The sequence below is a fragment of the Uloborus diversus genome, chromosome 5 (genome assembly GCF_026930045.1).
Source record: "Uloborus diversus isolate 005 chromosome 5, Udiv.v.3.1, whole genome shotgun sequence".
Lineage (NCBI taxonomy): Eukaryota > Metazoa > Arthropoda > Arachnida > Araneae > Uloboridae > Uloborus > Uloborus diversus.
Window position 1 is genome coordinate 39,238,443 of NC_072735.1, and position 20,784 is coordinate 39,259,226.

General features: G+C 37.9%; 1 protein-coding gene across 1 annotated transcript in view; it reads right to left on the bottom strand.

Moving 5' to 3' along the window:
• The window catches only part of LOC129222160 (patanin-like phospholipase domain-containing protein atgl-1), a 98,598-nt gene that overhangs the window by 41,276 nt on the left and 36,538 nt on the right, over nucleotides 1-20,784 (bottom strand). Inside the window, exons 2-4 of the mRNA XM_054856617.1 lie at nucleotides 18,454-18,686; nucleotides 14,252-14,317; nucleotides 8,569-8,721 (exon numbers count right to left, since the gene is read on the bottom strand). Of these exons, the coding sequence (XP_054712592.1) occupies nucleotides 8,569-8,721; nucleotides 14,252-14,317; nucleotides 18,454-18,686 (452 nt within the window). The remainder of the gene's footprint in view (nucleotides 1-8,568; nucleotides 8,722-14,251; nucleotides 14,318-18,453; nucleotides 18,687-20,784) is intronic.

The window sequence follows — 20,784 nt, forward strand, 5'->3', positions numbered from 1 at the left end:
TGAGCCATGGATCATATTCCCTCAAACTTTCATCAAAAGTCACATTTCTTTCGGCAGATATGCTGGTCATGTCACCGTAAGCTTTGGTTATATGAGATAACATCTGTAAATAGTAATAAAAAGCACCCATAACACGCACAACATGTGGTTTGAGGGGGAGGAGAACTGGGGAAAAAGTTAAGCTCATTAGAGAAATTTGCGCTTTTGAAAATGAACAAAGAAATCAAAATAGCAATGCCTCAGTAAACAAATCCAGTCAATTCTTTGAATTATGACGCGCTAAAAAGAAGTACCTTACAGAACCGAGCAAAAAAAAAAAAAAAAATGTTGATATTGATTCCATGTACTATTTTTTCGGATGTAAAGAATTGAAGTTTAATAATAATCATAATGACATTCTTCTCACAGGGGGTCGGCTGACCCTTTGACCCTCCCCTGAATCCGCCCTTGTACCTCACAACCTTTTTTCTCCGATCATTTTTTTTTTTTTTAATTTTCATATTATTTTGTTTGCCTCCAACACTCAACATGGAACAGAATCATATTCGGTTCCTTCAATTTTATGAATAAATTGGTGCTTTTTTTTCCGCCCAAATGGCTCTTTAAAACCCCAGTTGAAAGTATATTTTTTCTAAGAATCAAGAAAGCAATACGAATTTTGCAGGGCGAATTTGTCAATTATCGTGACTGCATGAAAAAGAAATGAAACTACGAACAAGAAAGGTCAGTGTGGTGATACTATCACAGTAATTTAGGGCTACAGTACTTTTTCCTCGCTCTTTTTTTTTTTTTTTTTTTGAATTTTTATATTATTTTGTTTGCCTCCAATACTCAAGATGGAACAAGATCATATTTGCTTCATTCAATTTCATGTATAAAGTGATGCTTTTTTCCGCCCAAATGGCTCTTTAAAACACTAATTGAAAGTATTTTTTTCAAAGAATCCAGAAAGCAATGACGCCAGCAGCACTTCATATCAAAAACATTCTCCATATTTCAAGAAGTATCATTAGTTGAACTTTCGTCTTGATCATTTGCGCATGCTCACAATCAAAGAACTCTATTCACAATTTACAATGCATTTTCCGAAATCTTTTCATGTTACATAAAGTTGATTTTTGCAATCCGAATTTGTCAATCATCGTGACTGCATGAAAAGAAATGAGGCTGCGAACAAGAAAGTTTAGTATGGTGATACTGTCACAGTAATTTAGGGCCACAGTACTATTTTTCCTTGCTCATTTTTTTTTTTTTTTTGAATTTTCATATTATTTTGTTTGCCTCCAATACTGAAGATGGAACGATATCAATTCATTTGATTTCATGTATAATTTTTTCTCACCTTTTGCACTTTGTTTCCCCACTTTGGATAAACAAGTCTTCTCTTTTGCGTACAGCGAATGAGACTGGGAACAAAAAAGTTCCTCATAGTGATAATTAATTCGGCACATAAATTGAGTGCCTCACTGTCTCTCCTTTCGAATAATGCTTATTTAATTTTGTGTCTTTTGCAATCTATTTTTTCCTATAATTCTCGATATTGAACATGATCATACATTTGATTCATTGAATCGATGCATTTTTTTTTCTTTTTGTCATATGACAGTTTTCAACTCTAAACGAAAATATTTTTCGAAAATATTAACAAAACCATGTTCCTTCCTTTTTTTAGGATTTTTTTTTCTCGTTTCATGATTGATGGCAATCTTTTTACAACAGCGTAGTTGTTGGTACACGTAAATATTTTTCGAGACGCTTTCATGATAGATAACGTTTTTCATTTGTATACTGTGCTACTCATATTGTTTAACGCCACTCTATTTTCATAAGGAATTTTATTTATTTCCTACTATGTGAACAAAATGTTTAAATAACAGAGAGTGTCAAACTGAAAGAAAAAAACATTCTTTGCCTCAAGTTTCAAGAAATCAAATTTTTATGATACGGAAATTCCTAAATACCACTTGCTGACTATTTTGAACCACTGTACGCTTTCTTACACTTCATTCATCCTTTCGAAGTATATTTAAACCATTAGAGTTCAATTACTTACGTTTTATTATATGCATTGGTAAAATTTGTGAACATATAATTTTTATTCTTTTAACAATACGCTCAATGAATTGAAATTATCTTAAAATGTTGATGAATAGGCACATCGACGAAAGTTTGAATTGAAGTAGGCTTTTATCCAAGAAAAACAACAGTAAAATTCCCAATTTACATTCAGAGCGTGATAAAGGGCTTTTGTACGCAGTAACATGGCTTTTCTCAGATTTAAATCAAGCGTTGATTCTGCATGCAACTGTCAAAAATACTAAGCTCTGCAATAATTTGCTTTTAGCATTACTGAGAGGTGTCATTTCATTCTAATTATTTAGTACACGTGTATAAATAATGAAAACCTTAGTGGGTATTTATCAGTGGCGCACACTAGGGACCAGGGGGTCAGGACCCCTCCCATAGGTCTTGCTTTTTTCCCCGATCGATTACGATTCGATATTTTGTGCGTGAAATAATTTCAAACAAAGGTTACAATAACTTCTGTTTTAATAAGTGAAAAAATAAAACCCGCATGTTAAGAGATTTTTTAAAATATTGTGCACTTAGCCTATGAGAAGAAGAATGGGGATTATAAATGAATACACAGTAATAAGCATGTTTTTAGTTTTGTGATTACAAATTGAAATGAGATCCTTTGAACTTGAATTCATTTTTTATTATGAGAAAAATAAAAGCGTAAATTATTTAATTTCTGGTTATTTCTTTACTTAATGCTAATTATTTATTCATTAGCTTATTTTTTACTGTTTTTTGTTCTCGGGAATCGATAAAATCAAGTCAATATGTTTGACGGCGTAATAATGGAATGAGACTTTCGACCTTGGACCCTCCCTTTAAAAAATTCATGTGCGCCACTGGTAATATGGTATCCTTCTGATTACTAACAAGACAACAGCATTTTTTTTCTTTTCCTGTTTTCTATCGTGCCAACATGCAGATTCGTCAGTTTCTTTATTTCCTCTTTTAATGCGCAGAAAATTCATAGACAAAACAAAAGCATAATTTTCTAATTAAAAACTGCACAGAAAATCCTTGTACAGGGCGCGATTGTTTTCGAAAGATTTACTATTTATGCCTTTTTATTAATTGTAACATTCATCAAACTAGCTATCAGCAAAACTAACTACACAACTACCAAATGTTTTTATTTTATGCTCACACCGACATCCGCAGAAATTCTTCGACATTTTTCTATGATTAATTTGCTTTTCTTTTCAAGAATAGTTTCAGAAATTTCTGTAAAAAGCAAAGCAATCTTTTATCGATAAAGTTATAAAGATCATCAATGTTCCGCTCGCCCTCTCCCCCTCAATTATATATTGAAAAATACATAAATGAATGAACTGAACGAATAAATATAAAACAAATAAAAAAAACGAAGATTATGCCGTCCATGAATTGCAAAACAAATACAGAATTCGATTCGAAGAGTAAATGTGTAGAATTGCCCCGCGGTTCCAAAGTTTTCAAGTAAAAGTGAGAAGGGTGGTAGAATAGAATAGGAGAATTGGATTCTTTTTTCTTCATCCTCATACTACACCCTTCTACCCGATCTGTTGTCGTGGTGGGAAACAGGCCGGAGGGGTGGGGGACATGTTTTGGAACGAAATCCTTCTTAGCTCGCTCTCTGCTCTCGTCCGACCGTAAAGGAGTACCTATGGGGACAGCTTAGATTTACGACTGTCCTTTCAACAACTCAATGATTGACGTTGTCCATCATGAAATCTGACCAATTAGCAGTGCAAAAAAATCGAGTTAGCCCCTCCCAGATACACCCCCTGTGTTGCCACAGATTTCGTGTTTTCGTCGAATCTGATTTTACGGAGAGGTTTAGAAGAGCCTTAAGGGGAAAGACTACACTTTACCCCAAGATTAGGGATGAATGTAAAAAGTTTCCTTTTCCCTCAGAGACTAGGGGCAGATGAAATCAGGTTTCCTTTCTCCCCAGAGACTATGGGTAAGTTATATCATATTTCACTTTGCTCCAAGACTAGGGGTAAATGAAATTATGTTTCACATTACCCCCAGACCAAGGGTAAATGTAAACAGTCCACCCCCCAGAGACTAGGGCTAAATAGAAACAGTTTCATTTCCCACTAGAGACTAGGGAATGGAGGGAATTCGGGGGGGGGGGGGGTAGGGACTTCGGGGGAAATGCAAATAGTTTCATTTCCCCCGAAGACTAGGGTGTAAATGTAAACAGTTTCTTTTTCCCTCAGAAACTAGGAATAAATGAAATTATGTTTCCATTCCCCCCCCCCCCAGGACTAGGGGTAAATTATATCATACTTCACTTTACTCCAAGACTAGGGGTAAATGAATTCATGTTTTACTTTACCCCAAGACTAATAGTAAATGCAAACAATAAAACCCCCAGAGACTAGGGCTAAATGCAAATAGTTTCATCTCCCCCCTAGAGACTAGGGGGTAAATGTAAACAGTTTCCTTTTCCCTCAGAAACTAGAAGTAAATGAAATCATGTTTCTCTTTCCCTCAGAGACTAGGGGTGGAGAAAATCTTTCTTCACTTTACCCCCAAGACCAGGGCTAAATGCAAGCAGTTTCATCCCCCCTAGAGACTAGCTGTAAATGTAAAGTTACTTCCCCCCCTGCAGAATTTTGGGCCCCCTGCAACAAATTCTGTTGGGCTCCAAAACTGAAGTCAGCAGTGTATATTTGCAATGTTATACGTCTTAGTGCTAGCTTTTTTAATCGATTCCTTGAGTCATTGGACCCCTTAAGGTAGTGGGCCCCCTGCACTGTGGGTACGCAGATCCGGCCCTGGGTAGATGAAATGTTTCATCTACCCAGTTTCCTATTCCCCCAAAGACTAGTGTAAAAGGAAACATTTCACTATAACCACAAGACTAGGGGTAAATAAAATCATTTTTCTTTTTACCCCAGACACTAGGGGTAAATCGGAACACTATTTTATTATCTCCTCTAAAATTTATTTAGTTTTACCTCCAGACATTCTAAAAGGACGCTGTGTGCCTTTTTTTTTTTTTGAGCAATCACGATTGCTTATTGTTCTCACTTGACTGTTTTTGGCGTTACGCTGATTTTATTTTCCCCCCGCCTCCCTCTGAAGCACCACCGTCGACCGACCTCTCGATGCTACTCCTCTAGCGAAAACCGTCTCCAGGTTGCGTCCATAGCCTACACACACACGCATACACACACACGCCTACATATTCATGCCTGCGCACAGACACAAACACACACTCCTACACACACACACAAACATACACACAATCATGCCAGCACACAGACACAAACACATATGCCTACATACACACACACGAACGCCTACGCACACACGCGCTCGGACACACACAGCACTGCATACACAACACGCACACACATGCAGACATACACACACACAGCACCCACATACATGCGCCTACACAAACACACACGCGCTCGTGATTGCGAAAAACATAATTTGAATTCAAGATGCCAAAAATTTAAATGAATATTTTTTTTTTTTTTTTTTGAGCAATCATTGTTATTGTTCTCACTTGACTGTTCTTGGTGTTACGCTTATTTTATTTTCCCACCGCCACCCTCTGCAGCACCACCGTCGACCAGCTCCTACCGATGCTGCTTCTCTAGCGAAAACCGTCTGGTTGCGTCCATATCCTACACACACAAGCGCATACATACGCACACGCACACATACATACACACATGCACGCACACACATCCATATTCATGCCTGCGCACAGACACAAACACACATGCCCACACACACACGCACACACACACACACACACCCATACACACACATACACATTCATGCCTGCGCACAGACACAAACACACATGCCTACACACACACACGCACACACACACGCGCCCACACATACACACACACACATACACACACGCACAAGTATTCACATACTCATGCCTGCACACAGACACAAACACACACCACTACACACACACACACACACACACACACACACACTCGTGATTGAGAAAAACATAATTTGAATACAAGATGTCAAAATTCAAATTAATTTTTATTATTATTTTTATTCATTTATTTGTTGTTGTTTTGTTTCTCAATGTACCTTCCTTCCCCCTTAGAAAATTCTAGCAAATTTTCATCGCAAAAATAATAATAATAATAATAATAATAATAATAAATAAAAACAATACCAATAATAAATAAAAATAAACTAACCTAACGTAAACCTATCGCTTCTTTTACCCACTGGAATTTAATTTGAATTAAAAATCTGAATTCTCTCTGTTTTCAGCACTTTTTTTAAACCAAACACCAAAAAGCATTTTCTTACAGTCGGACCTCGTTAAAACAAACTCAAAGGGACGTTTAAAATCAACTCGTATTAACCGCAATTCGCCTTAAGTGAAGCAGTAATTCGTGCGTAATAGAATTAACGTGATATAATTAACGTGATACAATTAACAAAGTTTGACTGTATTCGAAATAAATTTTGAAAAATGCTAGCGTTTTTTATTATATTATTTATATTGCTCAAAAAGTTAAAAAAAAAAATCTACAAAATTTTTATTAATGAGTGCCCTTTTAATTTATTGAAGTGCCATTTTGTTTGGAGGTACCCTACCCCTTTTCTGACCGGGGGAACACTGACCAGTGTTGCCAGATGGTCAAATCCAGATTTCTCCAATTCCCTTTCAACTTTTCCCCAAAAAGGGATGTTTTCTATCAAAACTCCCCAAATTCAAAAGACCGTTCGGCCGATTTTCGTGAAATTTGGCACGGAATTAGTTTGTAGCATGGGGGTGTACACCTCCGTCGGTACAGCAGCTTCGACTACACTAGTAATATGCATATACATTGCAAAAAATAATTATTTACAAAAAAAAAAACAGCTGGGGAATTTAATTGTTTCTGAATTTGTGGAATTTTCTATGCTATGGCTAATGCTAAATGGCATTGAGCACCATAGAGTAAAGAAATAACATAGAGAGGACCCGCTATGATAAGAAATTGAAGCCGGAAGTTGCACCGCTGTATCCCAACATCCTTAGCTTCTTGTTAAATATCTTGAGATACATTTTGATTCAAAACATTCCATTACTGAATCTCAATTGGTTGTTAATTTAAACTTAGATATAGTTGCAAGACCGTTTTCGAAATTGAATTAAAACGTGAATTAAAATGTAAACCAATCCGCCAGCTGCTTTATTCGGTCCCTTTGCGAGATTGGTGAAAACGGTTCTCGCGAAGCGATCATGTTATCATAACTCCGCTCATCATTGCACCGCTGTATCCCATAATTCAAGCTTTAGTTTGATCTCTTTTTTTACCATGGCATCTCTATGTAAATTTCTTTACTCGATGTTGAGCAAACACCCTCTTAAAATTTGAGTAAGAAGCTAAAATTTTTACAGCATTACATAATTGGTACTGTCGGACCATCGATTACATGGAAAGGCTAATATCCGGTTTATAGGTGGAAATGGACGTATCTATATTAGTTTATAGGGGTGTTAGTTGATTTAATACAGATGCGCGCTTTTGCCTCTCTATTATTTAGCCTTAGTTTTGCAAAAATGAAAATTTGCTCACAGCAACATTTTTTTAAATCTAAAGTATATTCGATCTATATTCCCACGGCAAAAATGAATTGATTTATATTTATTCACAACATAGTTTTGAGCTTACCATTTTGCTTTTACGTTCCTGAACGAAATGAAAACATTTTCTTTTCTTTTTGTTGTTTCCATGGTAACTATTATTGTTCTCCCTTATTTTATTTTAGAGAATGCAATAAATGAATAAGGCACTAGTGACATCATAAAACGCGTGCATAAAAAAATCCCATCATTATTTTCCCTTCTCCCCTGCTAGATTCATTCAGATGGAATAGTCTTTACTTGGCAGATTGCCAAATTACGCACAATCCGCGGTCAAACAGTAAGTCGAAAAAATTAGGGAGTGTCCTGGACTGTAGCTGAAAAAAGTTTATTTGAACCACCGCACTGAATGTATTAGAATATAGGGAAGAATATAGGGCTCCCCTTTTTGCTGGGGTGATTGTGAGTTCATCAAAAAATACCTGAAAGTTTCAAAGCGAGAACGGGGGGGGGGGAGGGGTAATCTTTGGCCCCTATTACTTAAGTGCACATTTGCCATAGTATTAAATAGCTCTGAGTCAAAGTATTGTGTGTACATTTGATTAAATTTTTAATGGGTTACAAAGTTACGTTTGAGCTGGTGTTATACAAATTATCTTGACATTTGTACATCTTAAGGGATAGGTGTCCATCTTAAGGCTCTTGCAGGTATATTTGATGAGTATTATATAATTTAAAATAAATTGCGGAGGTACGGAGATAAAAGCATAACAAAAAAAAAACATAATTCCGGTATTTTCGGACATAAAAATACCGGAAATACGTCCGAAAATACCGGAAGTTCGGTAAAATACCGAAACACAATCACCCCTGAATTTTTGGTAGAAATGAACCCCTGTGTGTCATGCAGAAAAATCCACCGAAAATCTCACCCCGATGCTCGTCCTGGAGAGGGTGAAAGCCTTAGGCGTGTGGTGGCCATCGTTGTCGGGGCAGATGTCCGAGTTCCCCGAGAAGGGCGCCACCGTCACCGTCCACTCGTCCAAGCAGGGAGAGTTGTTGCTCAGGGCGGCGTCCACGTAAGCCTTAAAAACAGTAATAGAAGAGTCAGAAAGCGTAACACACAGAGCGCGTAAACATTTTATTGTCAGGGGATCCCTGACATTGAGTCATCACATTAAAAAGGGATTCTTAGTATTACAACAGGCAGGGCGCGACTAACTAAAAGTGAGGCCGTAGGCCCACAATAATTTGGAGGCCCCCTGAACGCTCTATAGCCGAATGCAGGGGTTGATTTACAGGTTTGGGGGCCCCTTTGTCTATCTCAGAATTATGTAAATCATTTATCATGTGTATTTATGAATATTCTTCAGGGCCACGCTCAATCGTGACATGGTAAAATGAATGAAAATTCTCCTTTAAAAAAGTTTATTTTCTAAGAAACAAATCATTGATTTTGTAACTTAATTTAAAAATGTGTGTGTTTTTTGTACAGTTGTAATGCATAATTATTTAGGTAATGTGGGGCATTTTAGAAAGAGGGGGGCCCAGGCCCAGACCTAGTAGGCCTGTCCGGTAATCAGGCCCTGACAACAGGTGTTCCCAATTTGAGATGGCGGCCTCAATAGGGGTCAGGAAGTAGTTTAATGGTTTTCGCGACGCTGTTCCCGAACTTGAAACATAAAATTGCTCCTATTTTTAAAATATGTAAGTTATATTGCCAGGGTTGGCCGGATTGGACCCAATTGGGTTGGACCCAATGGGTTTTTTTGAAAAAACCCATTTAAAAAAACCCTATATCTAGCCCACTTTTGGGTTTTTTTAAATTTTTTTAGAAGGTTTTAAAAAAATTGATTAATTAAAATACTTTCACAATTTAAACTTCTTTTTTATTTGTTCTTTACCACAGACAATGGGCATAAAAAATGAATTTTGAACTTTAATAGCATTTCTTAACTCTTGATGGCATTAAAAAAATACTTCAAAGATTTTAAGTAAATATTTTAAACTTTTTTCTTTAACTGGTCAATAAATAACTCAAATTATCTTGACTGAGTCCTGTCACGTCTGTTTTTCTCAATATTTGTAGATTGCACAGAGGAAACTACTCTAGCTAAAAGGCTTTTATGTCAATTATTTTCTGCAAACCAACACGTCACAAATCTCAAATAAACAAGGTATATTTTTTAGAAATCAACAGGTTTCTCAAACGGTCAGACAGAAAACAGAATAGGATGTACAGTATTTTCATTATCTTACGAAAAAGTTTAATATTTCTTACTCTGTACACAGAAATAGAAAATCAGGCAACATAAAGTTCAAAGAAATATCTTGATTAAGCTGGAATTCAGTAAAACAGGATTTTTAAACTACTTGAGGTTTTACAGTAGTTTTGCATAACAAAATGAAATACAATAAAGTAAAGTGCAAAAAAAAAAAAAATCGTAGTAATTACAAACAAACAACAGATTTTATCACTTGAGAAGTAACTTTGCCTTAACTGTTGGTAATCGTGGAAACTAAAAAATCTGAAACTTCACCATTCTTGGGTTTTGTCGTCTTTTATACTTTTCTTCAGAAAACGCTGAATTTTCCAGCTTTTTTTACCCCAAGACAATTTTTGTGCTTTGTCCATATACTTACGCTACAATATGCTACAAGTACCCCACATTGTCCCTAAAAAAAGACCAAAAAACCCACATTTCTTTTAAAAAACCCAGCTTTAGTTGGGTTTTTTTTAAAAAAAAACCAAAAAACCCTGGGTCCATGGGCTTTTTAAAATAACCCGGGTTTTTGCCAACCCTGTATATTGCAGTAATAAAACTAATACGCAAAAAAAAAAGGAAAAGAAAAGAAAAGAAAAGAAAAAAAAAACTTTCTTGATCTGACTAGTTTGACTGCAACATTGTGGACCACAAAGTGAGTACCCGTGGTCATTTTTTTTCTCTCTTTTTTTTTGGGCAATTATAAAAAACACTATACCGGCAAATGGGGTGAAAATAAATGTTCGACCTTGAACAAGAACTCAGCGTTTGCAGGAGGGAAACAGGATGGAGGCGAATTAATGGTGAGGAAGGTTAGATCCAAGTATTCCTCTTTTTTCGCCTTTTTGAAGATCGTGCTTGCTGTCTTCTATTTCTCAGTTGTCTAGAGATCTAAATAAGTGTTTCAAGACTAAAAACCATTTAATCGGGGGGGGGGGGGTACTATGGGAAGGTATAACTATGTCGTAAGTGTCACGCCAGTGTTCGTAAAAAGTAAATGCAACATAAAAACAGGAGAGAACATCCACAACCACGAAACTTTCCTTTATACTTCCTTTTACAAAAAAAGGAAGTATTGTATTCGCGAAACAATTTTCACTCAAAAATCGGCCTTCATTTCCATTTTTCTCACCCCGGAATGAATGTTGAGTTTTTTTTTCGACCCGACCACACGTGGATATATGCCTAGGAACCTACAGACAGACACCCGAAATATCCATTTTGACGACCCCCGAGTTAATTACAACGATTTTTCTCGTGACGTCTGTATGTACGTATGTACGTGTGTATGTATGTCGCATAACTCAAGAACGGAATGTCCTAGAAAGTTGAAATTTGGTACGTGGACTCCTAGTGGGGTCTAGTTGTGCACCTTCCGTTTTGGTTGCATTCGGATGTTTCTAAGGGTTTTTTTTGCCCCTTTTGGGGGGGGGGGGAAATCATTGTTCATTTCGATTTAAACTCAAGTGGTGTTATAAAATGTCGGACACTTGGCGATATATCGAAAGTCTTTTGGTCGTCAAGCTTTGTCGCCAACTTGGCGACAAATTTGGCGATGTTTTTCTTTTTAATTCTAAATTTGGTTTCAATTTGGCTACTGTTGTTGATATTTAGAGAGTAAACAATTGAATCACATTAAAATTGCCAATAATGGGGAAATGACATTAAATAGGAGTAAAAGGAAGTCATGTGATGCACACATTAGCAAGAGAACTTTTTTTGTTCCTTTGTAGTACTTTACTTTTTAGGGGAAAATATTCGAAAAAACCTCGTTAGAAAAAAAGCATAGTCCCCCCCCCCTTTTCAATTTTGAAACATCATTTTTTTAAGATGTGGGAAGACCATCTTCTCTTATCTCCTAACATCATCGAAAATCTCCTAAAACTGGAGCTTCAGTTTCAAAAAATTACAGGAAAAACATCTCTGATCCCTTAACAGTACAAAAGATGGCCAACAATCCCGTTTTTAAGAACTCTATTTCGAAACATTTCCGGGGGAAGGCCACTGAGACTCGCCTCACCCTTGCCTCAGGAAAAATCGTCTAGGCTTGTGTTTAAGGATGTTCAGTACCGACACGTTTCAAGGGGGGAGTTCGGAACCTCATCCCTTCTCCTAACGTCATGAAAGATTGCCTGAAACTGCACGTTTAGGGCTTCAATTCCGAAAAATTTCTAGGGGAGAGTCCCAGATCCCCCCTTCCTATATAACGTTATTGAAGATCGTTTAAATTTGCGTTTTTTACCCATGAACTCCTTCCTTTGAGCAAAGGGGCACACTTAGGGGATAACATGGCGCAAACTGCGCCATTGCAATTTTAATGGGGGGGGGAGGATGTTATGACGGGTATTTTTCCCATTTGGGAGGGCTCTTGCTTTTGGGGAGGGGACTTTGCGATATTTAGGAGGGTGCGCCCTGCTCTTAGGGAGGGGAGTACCCCTGCTTTGAGGCTACTGAAGATGGACAACAATCACCGTTTTCAGGACTTCAAATTCAAAACATTTTCAGCGAAAAGCCTCCAAGCCTTCCTTCCTTATATGACAAAAGACCGTCACCAATTGCATTTTTAGAACTTCAATTTCACAACATTTTCGGAGGAGAACCCCTGCTTAAGCGCTTGTAGCAAGCAACTTAATCAACTGACGAATACACAACTACTTCAAAATTATGTTTTCTATTCACGACACCAATATTTTTGTAATAATCACTCTCTCTGCCTGTTTTAATACGCTCTGTACAAAAACTTGAACAGCGACGTGACATATGGGTACTTCATACTTTTTATGAGGGTAAAAAGTATTATTGAGGAACTAAATCACTCTTAGAACACTTTCCTAGTCCTGAAACGAATTAAAAATTTGAGGTACATAATAAATTGAAAGTGCTGCTAAAAGTTTTTTTTTTTTTTTTTTCATTCTTTATATTAGAAAAACGTCGCACTTAAGGGCCCGTGCCTTGGTAGTGCCCGGCGACACTGAAGCCAAAAAAGAAAGAAAGAAAAGAAGGAATGAAAAAAGAACGAAAAAAAAGAAGAAAGAAAAAGAGTGGAAAAAACTCCAAAAAGAGAGAAAACGAAAAGATTAAGCTTAATTTACTCTTTGGATATTTACTCTTACGGCATTTAAAATAGAGTTGATTCTTTTCTAGTAAGCAGTTTTGATTTTTTTTTTCTTTTTTCCCTTTTTTTTACTTTTTTTCCCCTCCTCCCCTTTTTCTTCTTTTCCCCTTTTCTTTCTCTTTTTTTTGGGAGGGAGGGGGCGGGAGGTGCCCGGTGGCTTGTAAACAACCTTTACTCAGCCAGGGACTTTGTATTTGTTTTGGGACTCCTTATTGGGGCCAGCCGACGTAATTGAATCCACCGGCCATGTTTTTTTTTTTTTTTTCAACCAACGCATATGAACGAAATTCGCTCCTTATAAATTAACTAGCTGCGTTACCCGGTTTTGCATGGTCTACCTCAAAAATAAATGCAATGTCAAGTGAAGCGTGTTCAACAATCACGCTTTTACAGAAAAAAAAAAACAGTAAAATTTTGCGGCAGATTCCGGGAAAATAACCAAAAAGGAAACATTTTAAATCTCCCGATGCCTTTAAAACAAAACAAAGCCTTTAAAAAAAATTTAATCATATTCGAGAAACAAAAATGGCAACAGATCTTTCGTCTCAATGGTTTTTTTCACGCTATACATTTTAATAAAAGCATTGTTACGGAAAGTTGAGATGAAGCACTGAATAATCATTTGAATGGAGGAAAGGCTTCGAAAAATGGGGATTTTATGTCGAAATCTAAGTATCATAATGAATAGTTTTTAATGGATAACTCCGGTAATTATTATCGGAGGGTTATGTTAAATAGCCAAACATGAAGACGGGAAGATGACGAATCCATCGATACCTGGTTCGATGGTTAGTTCACTATCGTTCGGGAGAAGAAGCTTGGACATACATAGATACATACGCTCAGTTTTTAATTATACAAGATTATGAAAAGAGTGAGTGTTCGGAGATCTTCTCCGAAACTTTTTTGAAATCGAAGTCTATAATATTATACCTCTTGGACGATGCTAGAAGACGCGTTGGGATTCGGGGGCTGTCTTCTGAAATGTTTTGAAATTGAAGTTCTGAAAACACAATTTTAATTTACATTTTGATGAAATGGGTTGTCTCCAAGGGAAATGTTTCAAGCTCGAAGGCCTAAAAATCGAAGGCCATCGATACCTGGTTCGATGGTCAGTTCAATGTCATTCGGGAGAAGAAACTCGGACATAGATGACAACATACATAGATACATAAGCTCAGTTTTTAATTATGTAAGATTATGAGCAAGAAGATAAACGATTGGGGAGTTTCTTACCACTCCGTTGAATACGGGAGGTTCGTAGCCGCAGTACACTGGAATGAAGCAGCTGCACATCAACGCCTGAAAAGAGAAGGGAGCAGTTTAGAGACCAAATGTTCATCGAAAAAATGTAACGATCTAAGCTCTGCTCTTCACACATTTACAGTACCAAAATAGCTACAGACGGTTAAGAAGAATCATATCTACGCTTCAAAAAATCAATCTTCACCGATGAATAACCATGACTCGAGTTCCACTAGAGTTGCCGAGGGTAGCCAACGTTACATGTAACAAGAATGCGTGCGTTAAAACAGCTACCAGCTTAGAATGGAAGAAATTTCATCCCGCGTGATTATATATATATATATATATATATATATATATATATATATATATATATATATATATATATATATATATATATATATATATATATATAAAATATCCGGCATGCTGGCTAATGCGGGGTAATACGGTATCTGTTCCAGAGAGATGGTTCTCTAATAAGGACGAAACTGCAGTCTCTGGATACTTTACTCTGGCTGTCGGTATATTGGATGCACTTTCAGTATGTTGCAATCAAACTATTCTACTTTAGAAAAACCAGGGATTCCGTGGAAAAAAAGTGGACATTAAAAAGGGTTCCAATTATGAATCAAACTAAAGAAAGTCGGTAACCTTTATGCATGGAATGATAAATTGCTAAACTGCGCGTACTTTTGTCTCGAAAAGTTTTACCGTTAAGATTCTTAAAATGTTCAGTATTTTCCTGATACATTTAAGTGTCTATCGAAGTGAAATTTTAAGACAATTCTGTTCATTTCATAATTTATTAAATGTTAACAAATAACCACTTTTAAATTAAAAAAAAGGCCGTTTTTGGCCATAAGAACAGCTGTTTCGGAAAAAGATTTCCCCAAGAAAAAAATTTCACCTCAGTATAATTATGAACGTAACACTCTCAAAGTAATTTATGAAGAATTTTAAAACAGGGAACATGAGTTTTTAAAATTGACTTTTGAAAAAATCGAGTCCGAAAGTTAAATTGTATGTATGTTTTAATACATTTTTGTCTTCTGACGGTGAAACCTCGTCACGATGACCTTCAAGGACCACAAATTGTGTTCGCTGTAACGGGCATTTCGTGGTGATGTATTTCAGGCACTGTAACAGCAATTACATAGGGACTAAGAAATCATTTCGTTAAAACGGAAATTTCGTTGTAATGGAATTCAAGCACTCTAACGACAATTACATAGGGACTAAGAAATCATTTCGTTGAAACGGAAATTTCGTTGTAATGGAATTCAAGCACTGTAACGGCCATTACATAGGGACTAAGAAATGATTTCGCTGAAACGGAAATTTCGTTGTAATGGAATTCAAGCACTCTAACGGCAATTACATAGGGACTAAGAAATGATTTCGTTGAAACGGAAATTTCCTTGTAATGGAATTCAAGCACTCTAACGGCAATTACATAGGGACTAAGAAATGATTTCGCTGAAACGGAAATTTCGTTGTAATGGAATTCAAGCACTGTAACGGCAATTACATGGGGACTAAGAAATCATTTCGTTGAAACGGAAATTTCGTTGTAATGGAATTCAAGCACTGTAACGGCAATTCAATAGGGACTAAGAAATCATTTCGTTGAAACGGAAATTTCGTTGTAATGGAATTCAAGCACTGCAACGGCAATTACATAGGGACTAAGAAATCATTGCGTTGAAGCGGAAATTTCGCTGTATTGGTATTTGTTGTAACGGGGTTTCACTTGTAATATGTATTTTAATTGAGTCTACGTGGAAATTGCATTTGGTGTCGCTCAAAACGTCTTGATTTGAATACACAAAAACTAAATAATGTTTTCCAGGTTTTATACGACTCCCCTCAAGATACGTATGTATCTCGTAGAGATGGGCATCATCGAGAACTTTTGATAATCGAGATCTCGGGAATTGAGCACGTCTGATAGTCGAGTGATTGATAATCGAGATCTTTCTAAATCGAGAACTCGAGCGATGGATAATGGAGATCTTTCTAAATCGAGAACTCGCGCGATGGATAATGGAGATCTTTCTAAATCGAGAACTCGCGCGATGGATAATGGAGATCTTTCTAAATCGAGAACTCGAGCGGTGGATAATCGAGATCTTTCTAAATCGAGAACTAGAGCGGTGGATAATCGAGATCTTTCGAAGTCGAGAACTCGAGCGATGGATAATCGAGATCTTTCTAAATCGAGAACTCAAGCGATGGATGATCGAGATCTTTCGAAATCGAGAACTCGAGCGATGGATAATCGAGATCTTTCTAAATCGAGAATCGAACAATGGATAATCGAGATCTTTCTAAATCGAGAACTCGAGCGATGGAAAATCGAGATCTTTTGCAATCGAGAACTCGAGCGATGGATAATCGAGATCTTTTGCAATCGAGAACTCGAGCGATGGATAATCGAGATCTTTCTAAATCGAGAACTCGCGCGATGGATAATGGAGATCTTTCTAAATCGAGAACTCGAGCGGTGGATAATCGAGATCTTTTGCAATCGAGAACTCGAGCGATGTGTAATCGAGATCTTTCTAAATCGAGAACTCGAGCGATGGATAACCGAGATCTTTCTAAATCGAGAACTCGAGCGGTGGATAACCGAGATCATTCTAAATCGAGAACTCGACCGATGTGTAATCGAGATCTTTCTAAATCGAGAACTCGAGCGATGGATAACCGAGATCATTCTAAATCGAGAACTCGAGCGATGGATAACCGAGATCATTCTAAATCGATAACTCGAGCGATTGATAATCGAGATCTTTTTAAATCGAGAACACGAGCTGTGATAGTCGAGAACTCGAACTGCGTCAGTCGAGCACCCGAATTACGATAATCGAGAACTCGAGTTGCGTTAGCTCGAGAACTCGGGACCTAATAATCTAAGACCCCTATAGTAGAGGAGCCGACGCCATTTTGGAGCAAACTTGATCCAGTGCTTCCTATAGCGACAGCATTGCTGCTGTTGTTTGCATCTCTTTAGCATGTGTTAAAGGGAGTCAAATGGGTGGTTGTTCGACCGTTCATTGTGTAAACGGCTCTAAGAGAGGATTTCAGCTCTTCAGATCTCCAGCATATGCAGAAAGAAATGGACAATCAATAGCCGACTAAGTGACTGGCAGCCTGGAAATGGAACTCGATAGTGTGAGATTAATGTCTATTCATTTCCCATGATTTTACTGTCATCTTCATCTTCATCCCTATCTTCTTTACTAATAATAAAGCTGAAAGTCTCTCTGTCCGGAGGATGTCTGTAGGATGTCTGTGACGCGCATAGTGCCTAGACCGTTCGGCCGATTTTCATGAAATTTAGCAAAGTTAGTTTGTAGCATGGGGGTGTGCACCTCGAAGCGATGTTTCTAAAATTCGATGTGGTTCTTTTTCTATTCCAATTTTAAGAACAAAAATATCATAAGATGGACGAGTAAATTACCAAATTATCATAACGTGGAACCGTAACATGGGCACAAGCCAATTGGCGAGAAAATTCACCATGCATTATTTGTAAATATACAGGCGAACCAAAAGACCTTTTAATTTTTCTATTACGGGCAAAGCCGTGCGGGTATCACTAGTAAAGTTATAAATGCTCTGTAATCTTCGCTAACATGTTGCAGTGTTCTACGAAATGTTTTATGTTCTGTACTAGTGGTACCCGCACGGCTTCGAACGTAATAGAGAATTAAAAGGTTTTTTGGTTCACCTATATATTTACAAATAATGTATGGTGAATTTTCTCGCTGGTGCCCATGTTACGGTTCCACGTTATGATAATTTCGTAATTTACTCGTCCATCTTATGATAATTTTGCTCGGGAAAATGTTCTTAAAGTTGGAATAGAAAAAGAACCACATGGAATTTTCGAAAAATCGCTTCGAGGGTCACACCCAAATGCTACAAACTAAGTTTGTGCCAAATTTCATGAAAATGGGACGAACGGTCAAGGCACTATGCGCGTCAGAGATCCTGACAGAGAGACAGAGATCCGGACAGAGAGATTTTCAGCTTCGTTATTAGTAAAGATTTCCCTGTTGTGCTCCAACCTGGCGGATGCGTCGGCCTCTCCAGTTATAGGGGTCCTATGATAATCGAGACCTCGTGCTAATCGAGGGCCCGAGTGATCTCGAGCAATCGAGTGATTCGATTTCGAGGACCAGTACCTGCAGGAGCTCCTGCCTGTTCCGGAACCTGTCCAGCAGGACGTTCTTCCCGTCCTCGAACCTGGTGACGGAGACGTGCAGCCGTCCGTCGCACATCCGGGCCGCCCCGTCCGGCAGCATCTTGTCCATGTAGTCGTGCAGCAGGCGCATCACGTCCAGGTCCGGGCTCATGGGGCCCAGGATGCCGCCCCGCACCCGCGCCGACACGTCCAGCACGTACCGGGTGCAGATCTCTGCGGGGAGAAAGGCGATAAGTGAGATGAGGGGAGAATTTCACAAAAGCGCAGATTAGTGCGAAATAATAGGGAAAAAACAACGCCGTGCTGTCGGTATATTGCATGCCATAAAACCATAATTCAAAGGAAAGGAATGACAGTGGAGCATCGTTTTTCATTTTTGTAAGTTTTTATCAATTGAACGTTTTTTGATCGATCCCATTAGAGTCCAATTCGCATTAACGTATACTATTTATTATATTGTTTTCGCTGATACGTTTTTTTCTTTTCTTTTCATTGAAGATTTATTTTTACCAACTTCTAATGCCCTGGTTTCCTAGAAGCGAAATCACCGAGCTTTGGCGTCGCTGAAATCAAAGTCAAGTGATTTCGGCGTGGCCACTCACGACGTCGATTTCGCTCGGGCGCGCATGCGCAGAAGAATCAACTTTTCCTCTCGGCGATAGGCGACGCCGAAGGTCGGCGATTCCCTCCTAGGAAACCAATGATTAAGCCGGAAGTCTATCCGGAGTCCTAGCACCATTCGTATAAACAGGGGTGCCCTCCCCCCTAAGAGCAATTGTGAACCCCCTCAATATCGCGAAGACCCTCCCCCCAAAGCAACCCCCCCCAAATTGAAAAATACCCCTCAAAACAACCCCCTCTCCCCTAAAAACTTCAATGGCGCAGTCTGCACCTTGACGAAGGCTCATGGTGCAGCGTTAGGACTGCAGGGTTAGGTGGGGCACCCCTGGTACAAGTGTACGAAATGATAAATTTCTCTTGATACACAGTAGTGGCATCTACTGAAAATACTGTTACAAATTCTGTAGATAGTAATCATTTTTGTGATTATTTTGTCTAAATTTGGCGTTTATTAAATTATCTTTCATCTAAAATTATTGTAGTAACGTAACCTGTAAATAGTTTCTTGTAATGAATAGACAGCCCCCGTACATTCGGCCGAAGTATACGGTCCCCCATTTCTGAATGATAAAATTGGTGAATGAAAAGAAATAAAATAACGGTCTACGATTTTCGGGAATCTTATGGAATATTTGAGAGTTCTCTTTCGGTGTGTATAAATAGCGGTTGCATGATTAAAAAGTCAGTCTCGAGTTAGTTTTTGCTTGTGAATCGTTGCAGCGGTACGCTGGAGAGCATTTATTGCTCTGTTTTGTGAAGCTTTTTGAGCTGTATTTTTGCTTTTTTGGACGTAAATACGTGTGTAACTGTTGAGTTTACGGTGTGGTGTGATATTTGCTTAATTGCTGATGATTAATTTAGCAGTTGTCAACGATCTCTCCTGTACATAGTGTAAATAAATTTCCTGTATTCTTAATCAAGAACTGTGTCGTCCTTTCAAGAAAGTTGGAAGTCGCACCGGATCCGTTACAATACCATGCCATGGACATTGTGCTGTGATTCAAAAGTGATTGATGATTAAAAAAATATTTTTCCCGTTATCGAAAAGTTTCACCGCTATCGTGTTTCTTTATTACGACCTGTGTTTGCCAGATTGGGGGAAATTTCCCCATTTTGGGGAAATCTGGTGCTCTCTGGGGAAATTTTGAGCAAATGGGTTTTGAGGGGAATTCTTTGGGGAAAAAAAATTTTCTTGGGGAAAACCTGGAGAAACCAAAAACCTGGGGGGGGAAAAAAAATTGTAATTAAATTTGCGTCTTGACATCTGGTAGTTACATTGTTTGTATCAAACAGCGTTGGTTTAGCTTTGTTCAACTTTATGGAATTCGCATTTCGTATTATGTGGAATTTAATGCTACGGAATTTGCATTAATAGTTTTGCGTGAGTTACTAGTTGATACGTGAAACAGGCAAAAATAAGTGTGATGAAGAATGTTCTTGGATAAATATATACAAAAACCATAGTTTAAATGCACATACAGAAACAGAGTAGTAAATGCGAGTAGAAAAAAATATATATATTTGGCTATTTCTTATCTCTCGGATAGGCGCTTGTATTTATGACTCGTGGCACCCGCACGGCTCTGCCCGAAGTAGAAAATTGAAAGGTATTTTGGTTTCCCTGTATATTTACAAATAATGCACGATGAATTTCTCCCCAATTGACTTGCCCAACGTTACAGTTCCACAT